The sequence below is a fragment of the Podarcis gaigeae genome (assembly GCF_964106915.1).
Source record: "Podarcis gaigeae genome assembly, chromosome: 12".
NCBI lineage: Eukaryota > Metazoa > Chordata > Lepidosauria > Squamata > Lacertidae > Podarcis > Podarcis gaigeae.
In genome coordinates, this window is record NC_139688.1 from 42,919,195 (window position 1) to 42,938,640 (window position 19,446).

Sequence of the window (19,446 nt, forward strand, 5' to 3'; positions counted from 1 at the left end):
CTGGCTGTGCACATGCAGGTCCATGTACACACTCGTAACATGAAACAAGGGCAGGGAGGAGGCAGTGCTGTGCTGGCCTGGAATGAACTGGATTACAAGCTGTTTTCATGGCTCTTGCTGGCAAGTATCAAGCCCAATCATGCTGCTGCGGCTGCTGCCACCAGCCCTGGCCTGGCCCTCCCCCCCCCCCCAGGGCAAGTGGCTGGGTAGCAGATGTGGCAGTGGCTTTACCACTACACAAGGCTCCTCTGGCAGGCAGGGTTGGGGTTAGGATAGCAGCCTAAAACTTAAAGACCACCTTTCTATCATCCAGTGCAAAAGCAGAAACATAAAAAAACCTTACAAATATGGACAGACTTTACCTGATTTTATATTACAATTGTTCATGTAACAAAAGCTGATATACCACTGAGAAACTTTCTAAGATTCTCAAACATATTTTCTTTACATGCAGCCATATGAAAAATCTTTTAATATGACGAAGGGTTAGACTTAAATCATATTAAATCAATATCCAAGTTAGCAACCACATTATCTACTACAGCAAGATATATTCCTAGAAGATAGCAAAACAGAATGATAAGTGGGGAATGAAAAGTGAAGTCCAGGAGACTACTGGAATCAGACATGTTTTTTAAATGTTGGATACCTCCATACTGATAAGTCACTTAAGTAAAGCTATCTAGGCATGTTCTGCAACTTCTATCAAATACGGAACTCAGGAAGCTTTTTCTCACTAACTTTAAACCATACAGTTTTCCAATTAAATAGTTATCCTCTACTGAACATGATACTGAGAAAAAGTCCTATGATACTAGTTTCACAAAGAATGCTGATGAGCTTCTAATCCTGATTATGTACAGATGACCTGCCCAAGAATCTTACATTGTCAAACGTTTACTACAGACCTAACAAAGGAAAGAAGGGTGCTAAGAAAGTAGTGGAAGGTATGTTTAGACAAGAAACCTGTAATTTCACAAGACGCTACTTTTAACACATTTTAGTACAATTTCCTAACGTACATTAATCCTGAAAAAATCTGCCCTCTCTAAAGAGATGAGTTAATAAGTAGTAATATTAATTGTATTTGAGTCAAAGTTTTCAGTCACACATGTTATAAAGCTAAAGGAGTTTATAAAAAAACTATATAGCTAAATTTGTATGTATATTAAACCCTGATATTACAAAGGTTTTCAAGACAATTATTTACGCAATCTGACATACAAGAGTGACTATCATGAGTTCTGTTCTAGCCACTTTAAAATGTTATTTCTTTGAAAGAAGTATTTACCAGCTCCTTGTCTATATGTGTTCCTTCCATGCTGATACTGAAGAAATGGAGAATGCCCTTGTGCAAGTTTGCAGTGCTATGAGCCTGAAGAAACCAGACCACACATAACTACTTTATAACAGTACAGCCAACACAGATGTACAGCTGTATAAATCACTCTGTTGCAGCCAGTTATCTTGTAAAGATACTTAGTCTTCCAGGCCAGTAACTACATCCAGCACAGGTCACATAATAACAGAATTGAGGAACATGGCATGCCTTCAATTCCCACCAAGGGAACACCAAAAAAGGAATTGAAACTATGTGGTTTGTGACTTAACGTTTAGCTACAGCAGTAGCTAAAAACGGCCTGCAATATGAATGTTTTGCTGTTAAGGCCCAAGGTTTTATCGTCACTGTGTTTGACTCAAATCCCCAAACTAAAAAAGGTCTCAAACACTGTACACATTTATATATTCATAAAAGCCAATTTTCTAGCTACGTTGAGCCTGAAAAGCTCTTTTGGGGATCTATAAAAAGTACTGCAGGTGGGAGGGTGGGGGAAGGAAGATCAATTCCCATTACAGAGCAGATGCCAAGAATCATTTTTCAAACTATAGCTTCTAAGGAACGAAATATAAGGTACAAGTTCCTATATATGTTTAGTTTGCACATAACACTAAACCATTTGATAGATACATGAGCAGGCTTCTGTGCTCTCCCCCTCCCCTTTCCTCCTCCCACGTAGACAGGAAGAGGACTTTGCTAAAAACTATCTTGTCGTTATGTAAGAAACCAAAATTGTGGTTTATAACTAATTTTGGTCTTCTTAACAATACACTTTCTTACCCCAGAGTTTAAGAACATAAGGCTGACATCCAATTCTTATAGCAGCCAATCAGATGCCTATAGGAAGCCCACAAGCAGGCCATCAGGGCAACAGCACTCTGCCCATCTGAGATTACCAGCAACTGGTAATCAGAGGCATATTGCTTCTGACAGTGGAGGCAGAACATAGTCAAAATGGCTAGAAACCAAGACAGCCTTACCCTTCATGATTTCGACCTAATCAAGTTTCAAAGGCATCCAACTTGGTGGACTTCACTACCTCTATAAAATGGCGATGAATTAAATGAATGAAATGATTTTTTAAAAATTATTATTATTATTATTATTATTATTATTATTATTATTATTATTTTATTTCTATGCTGCCCATCTGACCAGGCTGGCCCAACTACTCTGGGCAGCTCCCAAAAAAATATTAAAAACATGTTACTGTAAAAACCAAACCTTTAAAATATTTATATAACAAACAATTTTGTGTGTGTGTGTGTTGAATTTCATAGCACTATGGCCACTGCTCCTTATTGGTTTAACAACACTTACATCCCACACCAGGTCCTCAGTGTCACTTAAGATTAAGTCCAGGGTCACTGACTGGTTCCATGAGAAACTATTCTAGGACACAATCATTTCGGGTATCAAGAAATTTTTATCTCTTCGTCATGACTGTGACACATGTAGCCAGTCTACATTAGAGTATTTGAAGTCACTTATTACTACACTGGGACGCAGGTGGCGCTGTGGGTTAAACCACAGAGCCTAGGACTTGCCGATCAGAAGGTCGGCAGTTCGAATCCCCGCGACAGGGTGAGCTCCTGTTGCTCAGTCCCTGCTCCTGCCAACCTAACAGTTCGAAAGCACGTCAAAGTGCAAGTAGATAAATAGGTACCGCTCCGGCGGGAAGGTAAACGGCGTTTCCGTGCGCTGCTCTGGTTCGCCAGAAGCGGCTTAGTCATGCTGGCCACATGACCCGGAAGCTGTACGCCGGCTCCCTTGGCCAATAAAGCGAGATGAGCGCCGCAACCCCCGAGTCAGCCACGACTGGACCTAATAGTCAGGGGTCCCTTTACCTTATTACTACATTACATCCTATTTTTCATGCCTTCTTGATTTCATTCTCCATCTCAAGATCAACCTGGGTGTTTTTTTCACTGGACAATAGTACTAATTATTCTTTGGGCCTGGTATTTCCACCCACAGCAACTCTGTGAAATCTACCCTTTTGAGGATTTCTATCTTGCTGGACTTTATGCCCTCTTTGAGGTATGGGATTACAGCACCTCCAGCATAACCTTCCCTGTCTTTCCTATATACTTTTTAACAGAGATAACCAGGTCTAACAGGGTGTTTTTTTCCAGTCCACCAAGTTTCCCTTATGTCCATTATATCTATGCTCTTCTCTCAAAACCAAAGACTCTAGCTAATGTCCATTTTGGCTCACAGGCTCCAGCAGTAGCATATAAACACCCATAACTAGTGTGTTTGGTCTTTGGCATATGGGTTTTACCCTATGGTGCCTTTGCTTCTCTAATAGTTAGCATGTGCCCCTGCTTTCTCAATGCCTCGCTGTACCTATCCCCCATTTGAAAAATGATAAACATTTTACTCCTCATCCCTGGAATGAAATGGCCCCCACCCTATTAGTTTAAAGGCTGCTCTACCACATTTTTTATTTTAAGGACCAAATGCTAAACAAGAAGTAACCATAATGTTAACCAAGGACCAGGTTATTATATAATACCTGGTTCTTAAACTAGATTCCTAAAATAGAATGGAACATTTTATAAACACACCCTTAAAAGGCTACACCGAAAAAGGATAACTGTTTAACGAGTGCATTTTTTACAAAGCCAAATTTCAAATCTGCACATTTGCTATACCACGCATAAATATACAGTAATGCAAGGCTGAGAAGTATGATGTAACCTTTACAGTTGGGGCTGTTTAATTATTGTTTATAATACTTATAAACCACTTCAAAAAATTTAAATCCCAGAATGATATACAAAAGTATATCTATGTGTGTGTGCACGTGAGCAAATATCTATTGTCAAACTTAAAACAAATGGTGAATTCCCTTAAAAATAAAGAGTTTTTAGATACTATAATGTCAACTAATAAATTGAATGATGGTACATCATCAGCTTTCAAAGGAATGGAGCGGGGTGGGATGAACACACAGAGACCCACATTCTGGACAATGTCAGAAAAATTCAGCACCAGTGCTGAACATTGCTTTTTGTTTGTCAAGTGAATGCTCAGTCTTTCATAAGTTCCTACAGATGTGAGAGCTACTTTTGTTGAAAGCTTTCAAATATCACTTGCTTCCTACTTCTACCTAGACCAATGTGGTACTGCAGCAACTACTTCTCCATCTCCTCAAAAAAAAAAAAAAAAAACTCCAGAGAGAATAAAGCTTTTAAGACTGTCACAAAACAATACAGGCATGATAGGAAGAATCAAAAAGCCTGGTTCCGAAGTTCTCTACTGATCCACATACAGTCCTCATAGCTGTTCACAAACCGATCATTTGTTATGCCACAGAGTAAAGGAAATGACAGAAGAGCCAAGGCATTCAGACAATTTTCAAACCGAGGGAAAAGACTGCTTTTGAAAGCTAGGTCCATATGACATTGCTGTGCTCATTTAATGGAATAAGAGTTGTTGCCACTGCCAACCTTAGTAAGTTGACTTGCACACTTTTATTCTTATCTGCTTATACTTATCTACCGAAATTATCCCAGTATGAACTTCTGAACCAGAGAGTGAAGGTTCTTGAAAAGAAGTATTTAAAAAGTGCTAAAACAATAACAGAAGGAATATGATATACAGGGTAACTGACTTTTGGGAAATGTTGCTCATTTTTGTCCACTCTTTTAATATATGCCAATATTGATATACAACACAAGAGTTGAGTGATAAATGTGATATATAGTTTATAAATGAAATGAAATGGGTTGAACCGCTTATTTTCAAACATATGTTTCTACTAATACACTATTTCTGTGAGTTTTGTTTGGCTTTACTCAAGTTTTTGAAATATACGAAATACCTTCTGTGATGGGATAATGAGCTGCTTGTGCGTAAAAGCTTGATCCCTCTGGGGTTTGGCTGGTCACCCAAACCTAGGCACTAACGGAGCCCCCAAAGCATGACTCCGTCAGTCGCTGGTAGAATCTGACAGTGGGGGTCTACGGAACTTACTCCAACATAAAAGCTGTTTGACGGACATGCGCCTTCGTGACTCTCTGCGTGACAGTTTCCGGCGAAGGGTGGGAGTTCCTAACGGGGGTCTTGTTACCTCTTCACTATTCTCACTAGAAGTATCCCAGAGCCTCTCCCCCGATTCCCTTTCCGCTGGAACTCCTGCTCTCCCCCTACTGGTTCCTTCTTCTGCTGTAGAGTCTCTCCTATTCTCCTGGAGCCTCTCCACCACCTGTCCCTCCGATGGCAGTTCCCTGACACCTTCATGTTGTAAGGCACTGTTCTAAACATTTGCAGATACATTTGAGGAACAACAAAATGATTATTTGTTTGCTGCACTTATGTCCCACCTTTTTCTCCAAGGACCACAAGGTAGCATACAAGGACCTCCCCACCTCACTTAATCCCCACCAGAACCCTTTGACGTAGGGTAGGCTGAGAGGCAGTGTGGCTTGCCCATGGTCACCAAGTGAGCTTCATGGCTGAATGGGGATTGACAATTCATCTCTGTACACTGCCAGTGCTTGCATATCCTTTATGAAAGAAATGATTTTGCACATTTCAGTTTTTAAATACTGGGTGGGTAGACTCTCCAGTTATGAAGTCAAATGAAAGTATTAATCAAATAGCACATGCACAGGAATTATTTCCAACACTGTAAAAATATATATACTATTGATGGCCTTGGGGACATTATAAAGAACATTTCCCAATATGTAATTCAGAAATCAGAAACCAAAGGTCCATTCTTTGGTATATGGGCTGGTACTAGGTAAATAAACTGACAGACAGAATGGCACAGGACCATTACCAGCTCTATAGGTAGGAAAATGGAACTAAGGGTCCATTCTTTTCCATGTGGGCCAGTACTAGGTAAATAGGAATTTGGTTGTCAGAACAGAATGACACAGGACCAACCCCATCCCTATAGGCAAATAATACAAAATTAATTTCAAATGGCTGGTGGTCACTATAATCAGAGACTGACAAGTGTGTGAGCAAGAACAGCTATATAATTAACTACGCAAGCTCTAGTGAGTGAAATATGTAAAAATTTCCATTTTGGCCTTTGGGGCCCTTGCTGTTTAGCAGCATATAATTAGATTTGTAAAAGGCCTGATATACCCGCTAAATTGATTTTATTGTCTCTTGAACTGGAGAGGGAAGTGGGGGAAGAACCATTGTCCTTCAATTCAAAACATGCCACTGCCTTGCCTAGGGTATTCAAATATAGGCAAGAGTAATAGCCAAGAGTAATTAGAAATTGCATATCATATAATCTGATTTTAAGAGTCTATTTTTCACTACACTAAGCAGCTTGCAGTTTCCAAAACGCTGCTTAAGTAGATTCCATTACAGATGATTAATTTAAGTGAACACTAGCAGCAGTGTGACTTGAAGAAAGATAGTGCAGATACACTGAATGATCAAGTCTCAACAAAGAGTGAAACAAATAGATTTTGTTCTTATAGAACTAGGTCAATCAGCAGAAGCACTTTTTGGCATTTCCAGCTTGGTCCTCCTTCCATCACTGTGACAGAACATACTGTACTAAGCTACTACTACTTCAGGAGTTAGGAATAGACTCTGTTTAGCATAGGCCTGTGCCACTTTAGCTTTACACTCAATAAAAATAAAGAGAACTCAACTCACAATGTGTTCCTCTGAAGTATTGCTGATAGTATATCCCAAGCTTTCCTCTGAACCAGAGTACAACTCTAGACCTCAATTTCAAGCATGTTCTTTTGTGCACTAATCTAAATGTCATACAAATTGTCATATGAACTAAATGCATTCACCAGACATTCAAAATTTGAAAACATGAGAGCAGTTCTTAATTGCTTCTACAATCTCCCCTGACTAGGCAAAAGTGATTATTGCCAGAGCAAATAATAAATTATTTTCTTAAGAAGATCATCAGAGCTGCTGAAGGAAAAGAACTGTCAGATAATGTCAGCCGCTCCTTTTCTCAATCTCCTGGCAACATAAAGCTAGCCTCAAGAATAAGCATCTTTTACCCTGCTGATATTATGACCACCTATGGAAGCAAGGCATTCCTCTTTTCTTGATTACAAACACACACTTTCACATTCATATAAATGGTCTCTCATTAGATCATCTGAAGCAAGACTTGAGACTTTATTTCAGTATATTTTGAATCCAAAATACTGCATATGCTGTTCATCACTATATTAAATATTCTATTGAATCCCATTGCTCATGAAAAATTAGTATCAAGCAATATTTTTAAATCACCTTTTTTTTTTGCTATCAACACTTAACACTACAGTCTGAAGAGGAACCACCACACATACATATGTACCAGAAACAAAGAAGCAAGTAATAATTTGGAATCATTATACAAAAGCTATTTGAATGCCTGTGATATGCTTCCAGTCACATTCCAAACACATATTTTATACACAAGCAGATATTTTAAAGAACACAATGACCCCACTTGCACTTAACACTAAGCTAAACCAGGGTTTGGCAGTTATGTGCAGGTTGCTCAAGCAAAGATCAAAGCTATATTGCTCCTCACTCAGGTGTTCTGCGCTCAGCCGTTCTGCTCTCATGCTACCCAGGGAAAAGCCATGGTTTGGTAAAGCATTGCACCTGAATGTTGGGAGTGAGACAAGCAAGTCACAAGCTGTTAAAAAAAAATTGTTCTTGACTTATCACTTGGAGTTTGTCTGAAGGTACAAACCACAAGCCTGGGTTTGAACACAATTTTAAAACAAATCATGGCTCAGAAGGAGCACTGTGGCTGCAAACTTTGCTCCAACAACCTGCATGTATTCTCATTCATGCTAAGTCATGGTTTGGCTCTCTGTGCTAACTAGATCACTACCTAGGTTCATTACCTGTTGCAGCACCCTTTCTGCTATTAGCACAAGTGCACTTCAATTTCCATAGATGTCAAACTAGTTAAGTTTTATTTGTAGTTGAAGTATGATCCGTGTATCCTGTCCACACACACTTTAAGTACCCCACAACACGCTGAAGGCTTTATATATGAAGAAAAGAATAGCTGTATCTATTCACAAGTATGGCTTATTGCCATGACCAAGATACTAGCTTCAGGAGTGCCAAGTGTGCAGTGTAATCTGACACATCTACAGTGGTACCTCGTTTTGAGTCCTTCCTGTTTAGGGTCCACTTCGTCCAGTGTCCGTGGCAAACCCGGAAGTACCCAGTTTCGGTACTTCCGGGTTTGCCGCATGCGTAGAAGTGCTAAATCACGCTTCGTGCATGCACAGAGCAGCACTTTGTTGAGTGTCCCTTTCGTTGAGCATCCAGGGCTCCGGAACAAATTCCAGACGCAAAGGGAGGAACGACTGTACTCAGAAGTCAAATCAGAGACTCACAGAACTGTAGAGCTGGAAGGGATCCCCGAGGGTCATCTAATCCAACCCCCTAAGCAGGAATCTCAACTAGATCATACGTGACAGATGGCCATCCGGCCTCTGCTTAAAAACCTCAAGGATGAAGAGTCCACCACTTCTCATGGGAGGCTGTTCTACTGTCGAACAGCTCTTAGTGACAGAAAGTTCTTCCTGTTCCTTATGTTTAGTCAGAATGTATATTCTTGTAACTTGAATCTATTATTTTGGGTCCTAGCCTCCAGAACAGGAGAAAACACTCAATCCTCCATGTGACTGCCCTTTAGATACTTGAAGGTTGCTATCATATATGTTCTCAGTCTCCTCTTTACCAAGCTAAACAGATCCAACTCCCTCAACTGTTCCTCATAAGGCTTGGTTTCCAGACTCTTGATTATCTTGGTCAACCTCCTCTGCACACATTCCTTCTTAATTCATAGTGCCCCAAACTGGAGACTGTACTCCAGGTATGGTCTGTTTGACCAAGGCAGAATAGAGTAGGACTATTATTTCTCTTGGTCAGGACACTATACTTCTGTTGATGCAGCTTAAAATAACATTAGGTGTTGTTTTTTTTGTTTTTGTTGTTGTTGTTGTTGTTGTTGCAGCATCATACTATAAATTCATGTTAAACTTGTGATCTACTAAGCCCCTAGATCCTTTTCACAAGTCCTACTGGTAAACCAGATGTCACAAAATCACAGAGTTGGAAGGGCCTACCTCCATTTTATATTTTTGCAGCTGGTTCTTCCTGCCTAAGTGTAGAACCTGACATCTGTCCCTCTTGAAATTCATTTTGGCCCAGTTCTCCAGTCTGCTAAGGTCATCTTGAATCCAGATAATGTCTTCAGTGGCTTTGGCTACCCCTCCTAGTTTGGTATCATCTGCAAATTTGATGAGCATCCCCTCAATTCCTTCATCCAAGTTGTTTATAATGAATTTGAACAACAACAGGCCTAGGGCAGTACCCTGAGACACCCCACTTGTCAGTTTTTCCAAGATAATGAGTTAATGAGCATTTCCCCATCTTCTCCAAGCAAGGGACCTACTACTTGATTGTTCTTCCTCTTGCTTTGAACATAGCCACAAAACCTTTTTTACTTCTAACCCAGGGGTCAGCAAATTTTTTCAGCAGGGGGCCAGTCCACTGTCCCTCAGACCTTGTGGGGGGCCGGACTATATTGGGGGGGGCGGGAACGAATTCCTATGCCCCACAAATAACCCAGAGATGCATTTTAAATAAAAGGGCACATTCTACTCATGTAAAAATACACTGATTCCCAGACTAAACGCATGCCAGATTTAGAAGGGGATTGGGCCAGATCCGGCCCCCGGACCTTAGTTTGCCTACCCATGTTCTAACTTCTCTTGCAAGCCTGAGTTCATTCTGAGCTCTGGGCCCATCTTACCTTGGCTATTTGTGTATATTCCTCCTTCATGATTTCTTCTTTATTCACTACTTACATCTCAGCTCATCTAAAACCTCCAACTGAGTTCAATGGGGCTTATTCCCAGGTAATTATGTATAGAATTACAGCCTAAAATGTTATAAATGAAGCCCTCACTGGCTTTCCACATATTATGTGTATTTTCGTAACACAGGATTTCTCTTAACCAAGATATGAGAGCAGTGCCCTCTAGTGCCTCTGCAACAGAACATCCTATATTTGTAAAAGCAAACTAAACCATAAACAACAAAAATTCTCACTGAAGCAGAGGCACCTCTAAACTATGTTTCAACTTGAAGTGAGATATATAATTATTTGGAAGTTTTTGTAAACTGCATATTCAAATATGTTAGAAGTCCTGGGCTGACATTCCCAGCCTTCATTTTAAAAAGGAGATGGGGTGGGGGGGACAACAAGAACACATCTCAAAATTACCCAAGTCAGAAATGGCAGAAGTAGAACGGAACATATTATGAGTGAGCAATTTTGTTCAAAGGTTTTCAGCAGATGAACTGTACCAAGCTACCTCTTGTCAGAATCTTACTAGGCAGGTCAAATAGTTTCTAACCATTTTATGCAAGCCCTGGTCCTTCACCTAAGAAATTCTTTGTTATTTTGCATGTCCCATCAGTTCCCCACCCCCCAGCCCTCCATCATCAACAAAATTAAGGCAAACACAGACACACAACAAATAATTTTGTAGGCAAGAAATAATTGTTAAAGATTCTCAAAAAGGAAGTTTATATTTTCAGAAAGGCAGAAGGAAGCAGCTATACACCTCTATCAAGAGAACTTCAGAGCATTAGGCCTTGTCCTAGCAGGGACTACCGGTAATTTAGAATCCCCATGGGATGTAATAAAGATCAGGTCGTCATCAGAAAGTCTCAAATGCTAGGTGGATGCTTATATGAGAGTCTTATATTAGAAAAAACTCATTGACCTATCTACTGAATTTGAATGAATTGATGATGCTATTATTCTCCTCTGCCTCTCCTCTTAGGGCTTCCCTGGCATTAGCCTTCTTAATTCCCCTCTCTTCTCTGCATCTCATTTGAGGATTTTTTTTTAATCTATCCTGCTTCTATTAAGATAAGAGCTTCTATGCACCATAAAATAATCCATCACATTATTCTCTTCAGTGTAGTCCTAGACCTAGGCCATCAAAATCAATATTAAGTTTTGTCATTATTTTCAGTGGGGTATCTGAGAGCTAACTCTTGAGCAAGATAAAACCAATGGACACAGTGTCATATGTGGATTTGTAATCCTATTCTTACACTTCAGGCTATTTTATAGAGCTGCATATTATCTAGAATTGTGTGTACAATTACTTACAAGGTTAGCTAAAACTCACTCAAGGTGCAAAATAAAGTTAGAATTATTGTCAAGAACCATGAAATTCGGCTTAGCAAAATGTTTCGTTCAAAAGGTGTCTTGATTAAGTACTCAGCTAATATCCTTTCTTATTTTCACTAGTTTAGAAGCAGGCTAATCAAGTAGGTTTGTTATTGCAAACGAAGTACATAACCTCAATTTAGCTGGCTTTTGGAAGAGTCAATAAAAAGAACAACAACAAAAAATATGACAACATTGCAACCAAATGTTTTAAGCCAAAATACTTAACTCCTGTGAGAATGATGAAGAACCAACCTCATAACGGAGTAATGACTGAATGTGATTTATGAAGGACAATGCCATCAGGTGACAAGTTTGTGTAATTCTATAGCAGGAACCCATATGTACAAGCTATTTTGAGTTAAGACATTTTTTTCTGGCACACACGTCTGTGAAATCCTATGCACAGTCCCACTATTAGCTAACAAAATAAAACACAAGGCACAATATGCGTATACAGGGAAGTCAGAGCAATAGCAGGTAGAAAATATTTCACCCAATGTATTTTCATCATATTGGGGGGGGGGACTATTCCAGCTATATTCAGTTATATAAACAAGAGCTAAATAGCACTGCACAAATACATATAGTTCCTTGCCTTTTTAGGATAGCCTGGCATTTATTAATTTCAGTACTGCATTTTTAGACAGCTATATAAAGGCAGCCATGACTTTTTGAAATATTAAATGGTAATTGTGTTGAATCAAACCAGAGGGAAATGTTCTACATTAGAATCTGAATAATTCTATCCTTATCTCAGGTTCATTAAATGCTAGGAAATTATCTAGTTCACTTATTAGTTCCTTTCATCTTCTTAATCTCCAACAGAACAGAAAACAGATTAGCATGCAAGCAAAGAGAGGAACCCTCTTCCCAGCAAGTTCATCCTTTCTTGTTCCACCTACTTCAGGTAACTCAAAAAGAGGTGAGTGCTGTGCTTACTAGTAGGCCATGGGGTGAAGTTCACCCCTTTCTCTCATATCCAATAGCCACCTGGTACAGCTAATTGCAGCCATGGACACGGATGCACCTACATGAATCATCAGTGCAGAAGAGAATAGTAATAAATAATTAAAGCTATTTTAGTGGATTGGTTAGTTTAAGATTGATTATATGACCCTCAACAGATAATGTAGGAAGCTGTAGGCTCATTTCAACTGTTCCAAAAATACCCTCCCAGATTTCCAAGAACAGATTTCTGAGAAGCACTCAGGATGCTATAGATATGTAGATTATAATACGCAGGATCCTACATATGTATAAGGTACAGTAAAATTTGCTTGTCTTCCTAGGGCATTCACACTTAATGATTTATCATAAGTGCCGGATAAAATGTGATGCTGTCTTTTACTTTCAAGGAATTTTCATATTAGTCGATAGGAAACCCTCCAAAAAGTTAGCATGCAAGACGCTTCATCAGAAGATCAACACAGATCCAACCTCTAGCAAAACATTAAATATTTCTGGCATATTTCACAGAAAGGTTGCCTGAGAAGAATGGTTAATATTACCTGTGAAGTATTATTAGTACTTGTAATACTACTGTGAAAGCCTCCAGATAGGTTCAGAAAACCTATACAGTATGTGGTGCTTCAAACTGTAAATGGTAAAAAAGGCCTGATCAAAAATCATTGCCACAAAGCAAAAAAGTAGGTGCAATTGAACATTCTAGAACTACACGTAGCTGAAGAGCTAATTGTTGCAAAAAGGAAATACGCACAGGTCTACATCCGTTTCATTTAAAAACACTTTCATATTAAAATAAATGAGTGCTCTTTTCTTCCTAGACAGGAAAAGAGAACTAGGCAGACCACAATCTATGTAAGCTTATGAGAACAGGGACCATTAACCCTCTCCATGATTGTAAAACCAAATCCAATCTTCTCTAGCATCTTTCACTGAATATATCATAGTCTCCTATGTAGAAATATATCTTAAAAGTAAATGTAGCAATTCAATTTTTGTAGTCATGCATTTCTTTACTCAAAAGATTAATGGGCCCCCACCTCCTTCAAGAAGCTGGAACGACCGTCTCCTTCTGTAATCTGTAAGAATTCAAAAGATGCAAAATTATTCCCTCAAAAACTATTATGACCAAAAACAAAACAAAATATATTTGCAACAGATCACTCATACTCAGCATAATGAGAGGATAGCCAAAGAGCACAAGAACCGACAGGGTCAAAAGAACCACTGCAGATTCAGCAATCGGGTCAAATGCATCCTCCCTTTCTTAGACACTACCCTTCCCAGAGTAACATTCTGCTTGTCTGCTGTCAGACACTTAGCCCTAGTTACAAGCAACACTCAGATGAGGCAAGGTGGAGGGCAGAGGTGGTGTATAAATGAAAGCAGTGCTAAGATGAGAGACCTGAACCCCTGCCAAATGAAAACTGCTATAGCTGTGGAGTCTTTCCACACCAGAAGCCTTGGCAAACAATTGGGCAAGTAACGTTTAGAGATACACTCCAGGCAAAAAACCTGGCATGGTTTCCAAGTGTCACTTCTGTGTGACAGATGAATATCAAAAAGATCAGACATTACTGTATTTGGATTTAAGGACATCTACTAACCACAGGAAAGGAGCAAATCTGGCAAACCTGAAGCTAAAGACTCTTGACTCTTTGTCCAAGAGATCTTAGGAGCCCTACTTTTGTTCCCCTCATCATAGATCAGGAGTGATAACTCTTTTTCTATTACTGTCTTTTGCACAAGTTAGCATTTTTTATTATGCCACCTCCAGTGTGCAAAAACCACATTAATCTGACGTTTACTTTCATTTAAATAGGCATACTCTAATTAATACATAGTTCAATACTACCCACAATGTAGTCCACCACAACTGTTTTACCGAACCAACGAAAAAATAGACCACTACCTTTCTACATAGATTATATGAAACAATTTGCTGTAGATGTGCTGTAGATGTGCAGCAATCAAGTTAAATGCAGTACTTAAATTGTTTGCCACATGGTACTAATACATATTACTCTTCAGTGAACAAGCCAAATGATGTAGAGGGAAAGCTTTTACACTAGGTTGTTCACTCGCTTAACTTCGTTTGCTATCAGAAGAGCTCTCCATCTTCTAGTGCCATTTAAAACTAGATTATCTGCCCCGGCACTGTCCCAAGGAACCTTGGGAATGAACGCAACCTTTGCAGCAGGACAAAGTCATGGAAACACTCAATAAAAATCCTGGCTAGCTTATCTATGATCTAAAACGCAAGGGGGCAAAAAAAAAAAAACAGTGATGAACCACTGATGCTTTTTTCCCTAGTACCACTTTAAAAAGCGGGGAAGGGTAGGGTGGCGGGGAAGAGATAGACTGCGCCTCATTTCACCCCAGCCATGAAATGAAGTAAAGTGAATCACTGCTGAGTTATCTGCCACTTCCTTGAGCTCTGAGGACAAAAGAGCTGCTTCGGGTTAGCCATGTGTTTGCACTCACAAAGGAGTCAAGAGGAGCAGGAGGACCGAAGGCAAGCAAGGCATCTCACCGGAGATGCCCCTACCTCGCCTGCTGCACTGTGCCCAGGACACATGTCCTTTTATATTATTATTATTGTTATTATTATTATTAGTTCCCATAGGACAGCAGAGGCCAGCCCTGACCCGCTGCAGCCTGCCCATTATGTCTCCTCCTTTACCCCGTTTGACACTTCCCAGCCCGAATCAAGGGAGCATGTTAGAAGGGTAAGAGGGAGAAGGGGGGGGGAGCTTCGAACAAAGAACCAGGCTCCCCCCCTTCCTCTCTGCCCACCCCTCACCCTATCAAGAGCTCTTGCCTGAACAAAAGCAATGAGCCCAGACCAGAGGAGCTGGTTGTGGAAAGGAAGGAGACGCGCGCCTCCCTCCATTTCCTCACACGCGCCAAGTGGAGGATTCATTCGGCGGAGATGATGCTGAAGCGAAATGTTTCCATGAGCAAGAAAAACGCCCCCCCCCCCCCGTGCACACCCTCAAGTCTTAATTCCATCCACGTGTCACAACATTATTGCTCCTGTTGTTGTTGTTGTTAGTAGTGTTTGTCTGCGGAGATGAAGAGGGGGGAAGAGGAAACGCGAAGTGGAAGGAAGGGCTGAGGGGAGGCGAGAGAGAGAGACTGACACCTGTCGGTTTGTATGTGTGAGGGGGAGACTCGAGACCGGAAAGAAAAGAGCGCCTGGCTTTGTGTCGCCTCCTCGGGCATTAATCCGGCGCCGCTTCCCCGTCACAGAGCCAGGGAGCCCAGTGAGGCGCCCGGCGGGGCTCCGCCCCCACAAAGAGGCGCGGCGGCGGCGGCGGCGGCAACGGCCGCCCGAGCCCTCAGCCCAGGGGAAAGGCGGGAGAGATAAAGGGGCGCGAGCGCCTCCCTCCACGTCCCCCCTCCCTCCCTCGCGCGCAACCGCCAACTGCCATCCCGCTTCCTCCCGCCGCTCTTCAGTTACCGTTGTGAGTAGCGGTCTCATCTGCTCCCCTGACCGCTCCTCCTCCATGGTGCAGGGCTCGGGAGGAGAGAGGGTGGCTGCGCTGGAAGGAATAATAGTACTGGTACTACTATTACTACTACAAGCCGGCACTGTTCCTTCTTCTGTCGTCGACGTCGGCAGCACAACGAAGCTCCTGACTCGGCCGGCCGCTTTTTTTTCTTTCCCTTTTTTGCTCTCGCCGGGAGCCGCACCGGCTCTACGCTTGGCCGCGCCCCTCGCCCGCCTGCGCGACTGGCAGCAGCGCCGACCAATCGGCGCGGGAATGCGGCTCCTCCTCCTCCTCCTCCTGGGCCGGAGGGATGACGCGGAGAGGCGAGGCGGCTCTCTCGCTTCTCTCTCTCTCTTCAGAGGCAGAGGGGGATTTACGGCGCGACCTTCCTCCTCCTCACTCAAGGGGAGCCCTTCATGCAGGGCGGCGCTGCCTCTCCGTCCCCGCCCCATGCACGCTGCTGCTTAGAAGTAAAAGTCCCTCCCGAGTACACAGAACACACAAACATGAGAGAAATTCAGCGAGGGGGAATAAATTGCTTCAGGGGGTTGTCTGAATAGGCGTCGACGGTGCTTGAGAGGCAATGTGGGGCGTTTTTAACCACAATCCCTTCGTGGCCCGAGGAAGAATGAATAGCTGTGCGAAGCCCTTGGAAGCCGCTCAGGCAATCTTGCTTTCACAGTTTAAAACGGACCCCTTGAGGGGAAATAAAAAAATAAAACCTGCGGTCCTAATCCACGCACGCGAACAAACCACTATGGCGGATGAGATCATTAGGTGTGTTCCCCCCACCCCCCATAACGTTAAATGGCTGCTTCGGAAGCCGAAGTAACTCGGTGGATGAGTAGGAGCCAAACGGTGTGGTCCTACATACGTGTTTGTATTCGGAAGAAGCTGCCACTGAGTCCTCCACCCTCTTGGTTTTCAGCCAGGGCCGGCCCACCCAAGAGGCAAAGGGAGGCGACCGCCTCAGGCAGTAGGATGCACAATGGGGCAGCAGGTCCCCCTGCAGAGCTGAGCCTCAGAGAGGAAGGGATCAGATGCACACAGGAGTAAAGTGCATCCATATAGGAAGAAGCCGATATGGATATTTGTAACTGAGTCAGATTTCAAGGTGCAGATATAAGCAGTGATTTTTTTCTGGGGGGACGCATACCCCTAAACATTTTGTGAATCTAAGTTTGGCCTCATTGAGCGGCAGTATTTCAATATGAGTGGGGAAATGAGAGTACCCCTAAACATTTTTTTAAGGGGAAAAAGCACTGGATATAAGATTGCCAGACATCTGGAATTTCCCGGACATACGCAGAACACTGTGGTTGGAAGCAGCGCCTGGGCAAAAATCGTCCAAAAAATAAAATGTCCGGGGAAATCTGGACATAATGCTACCCATATTGGCAGCATTGTTTTTGCCAATTCTCCTTTTAAAAATAGCTCAAAAACATGGTGTGGTGTTTTTTTGCAAGCAAAACAAAAAGCTCAACAACTTTGCCCAAAAAAGCTCAATGACTTTTGTGTCCCGATTTTCAATTTTTGAAACGTGGCAACCCAGTAGGCTACTATAGGAACGTGCTTTATACTGGCTCAGCCTACTTGTCTGTCTTCCCCAATATTGCTACTCCATTTCATGGTGCCTCCTCAAGTGTTTTCAACAGGCCTGCTGAACTGAGATCCTTTTGTTCCGGGCAACTCCAACTCCCATCAGCCCCAGCCAGTCTGGCCAATGATTAGGGGTAATGGGAGTTGCAGTTCACCAAAAAATGGAGGTTCACAGAGTCCCCATCCCTGCTTTAAGTAGAGATCCATGTAGAGCAAGTTTTCCTCCATTCCACCCAATAGTTCCTATGTTCACCTTTTCATTTCAAAAAATGCACTTCTTAATAAATATTATTCACAAATGATATGAGAAAGGGGGTGGGAAGATTGATAGGGCATTTAATGAAGCAGCTATGTGTTAGTTTAATATGATTCATAATACCACACTTTAAGATGCACTTTCTAATAAATATATGACTTGAATGAAATGAGCAGAGTGATAGCAAGGACTTGTGATGGAATAAAAAGCTGTGTAATGAAACAACTATGTATCAATTTAGTATTATTTAATAATTTTAATGGTATATTTTAGAGTACAGGGGCTTCACAGGGTATGTTGACCAATAGTGACTCGCTCAGTAAACTAAATGGTTGAACAGAGATTTGAACCTTGGTATTCTGGGTCAAAACCTAATATTTTAACAGTACACATCAGTGCTGCTGGGTTTATATATGCAGTACCTAAGCACAGCATTATCATAATTAATTAATTACAATACTCAGATCAAAATTCAAAATGTATTGCATTGTTTCCTAAGTTCAAGGTGTCACAGGAACAGCATTGCACAAGATAACATTCTCTTTCCCACGAGAGTCTGTTTTGGGAGAACATGTTCTTCCCACACATGGACTCCTTGCACTGCTTCAGGGAGTGACCTCACTCTTAGCAGCTGCATAGCCAATTTACAAATGAGTTTGGACAACCTTTTGGCTCAGTATAAAGCACCCAATTAAGTCTATGTCAGTTCTCTAAATGTTTAAAATGTTTCCGGAATTAATGTTTCCACTTTGATGTCATCAGGTTTCTCAGTCCATCAGAACTCCTCCCCAGCCTTCATTTAGAACTCGTAATTCTGTTAAATTCTCTTGGGAGCTGGTATTGTTAGCATGCCATGGGTCTTGGTCAGTGGTACATAAAAGACAAATGTGGTCAATACTCTCTTTCCCTGTTGGATCAGTATCCATCAGCTTGTCATTATTTATATGTATTTATTTATTACATTTATATATGCTGCCCTTTCTGCAAGGAACTCAAGGCAAGATAGATAGTTCTATCTCCCAGCACTAGCAGTATCATTTTATAATCACAGCAACCCTGTGAGATAGGTTAAGTTGACAGATAGCGTAACTGACCCTAAATCACTCTAATGAGCTTCATGGCTCAGTTCATCATCAAATTGGGGAAATCGCTGAAATCCAACATTTTCAAGAAGGAAAAGAAAAAAATGTCCAAATTCTAAGATCTGCTTTTGTCCACTAATAAATTTTCAATGCAAATAGAACTGAAGGCTGTTGTGCCCACAGTAAACACAACATCAGAATCGCATTTCAGTCTCCGGTGTTTCATTGGTATTACAAGTAGTGTGAGGAAGGTTGTGTGAATCTGAACTTATGATATGTTTTATCTCTGTAAATCGTGGCATAAGTATAAGATTGACATAACTAATATGACATGAGACCCTCCATGATGAACTCCTTGGTAACCTGGCACAAGCCGCACTCCAGGCATTCAGGAATATTCTGAGTTCACACACACCTGATCTAAAGATCAACATATGCAAATATAGGATTGCCAAATACAGGATACTCATCTCTTCAGTGGGATCCATCCACTCAATGGTAAA

The 19,446-nt window shown here is 41.4% G+C and overlaps 1 protein-coding gene across 19 annotated transcripts in view; it reads right to left on the reverse strand.

Annotated features, from left to right (window-relative positions):
• The window catches only part of SLC4A7 (solute carrier family 4 member 7), a 68,976-nt gene extending 51,286 nt beyond the window's left edge, over positions 1-17,690 (reverse strand). For 7 of the 19 annotated variants that reach the window (XM_083705561.1, XM_083705557.1, XM_083705562.1 and 4 more), the window contains exons 1-2: positions 15,976-17,690; positions 13,553-13,591 (exon numbers count right to left, since the gene is read on the reverse strand). In XM_083705561.1, the coding sequence (XP_083561687.1) occupies positions 13,553-13,591; positions 15,976-16,458 (522 nt within the window). In that variant the 5' untranslated portion in view covers positions 16,459-17,690. Of the gene's footprint in view, positions 1-1,291; positions 1,536-13,552; positions 13,592-15,655; positions 15,854-15,975 lie in introns of those variants that run through there. The other 12 variants (XM_083705546.1, XM_083705545.1, XM_083705549.1 and 9 more) reach the window with 8 other exon arrangements.
• Positions 17,691-19,446: the final 1,756 nt, after the last annotated feature.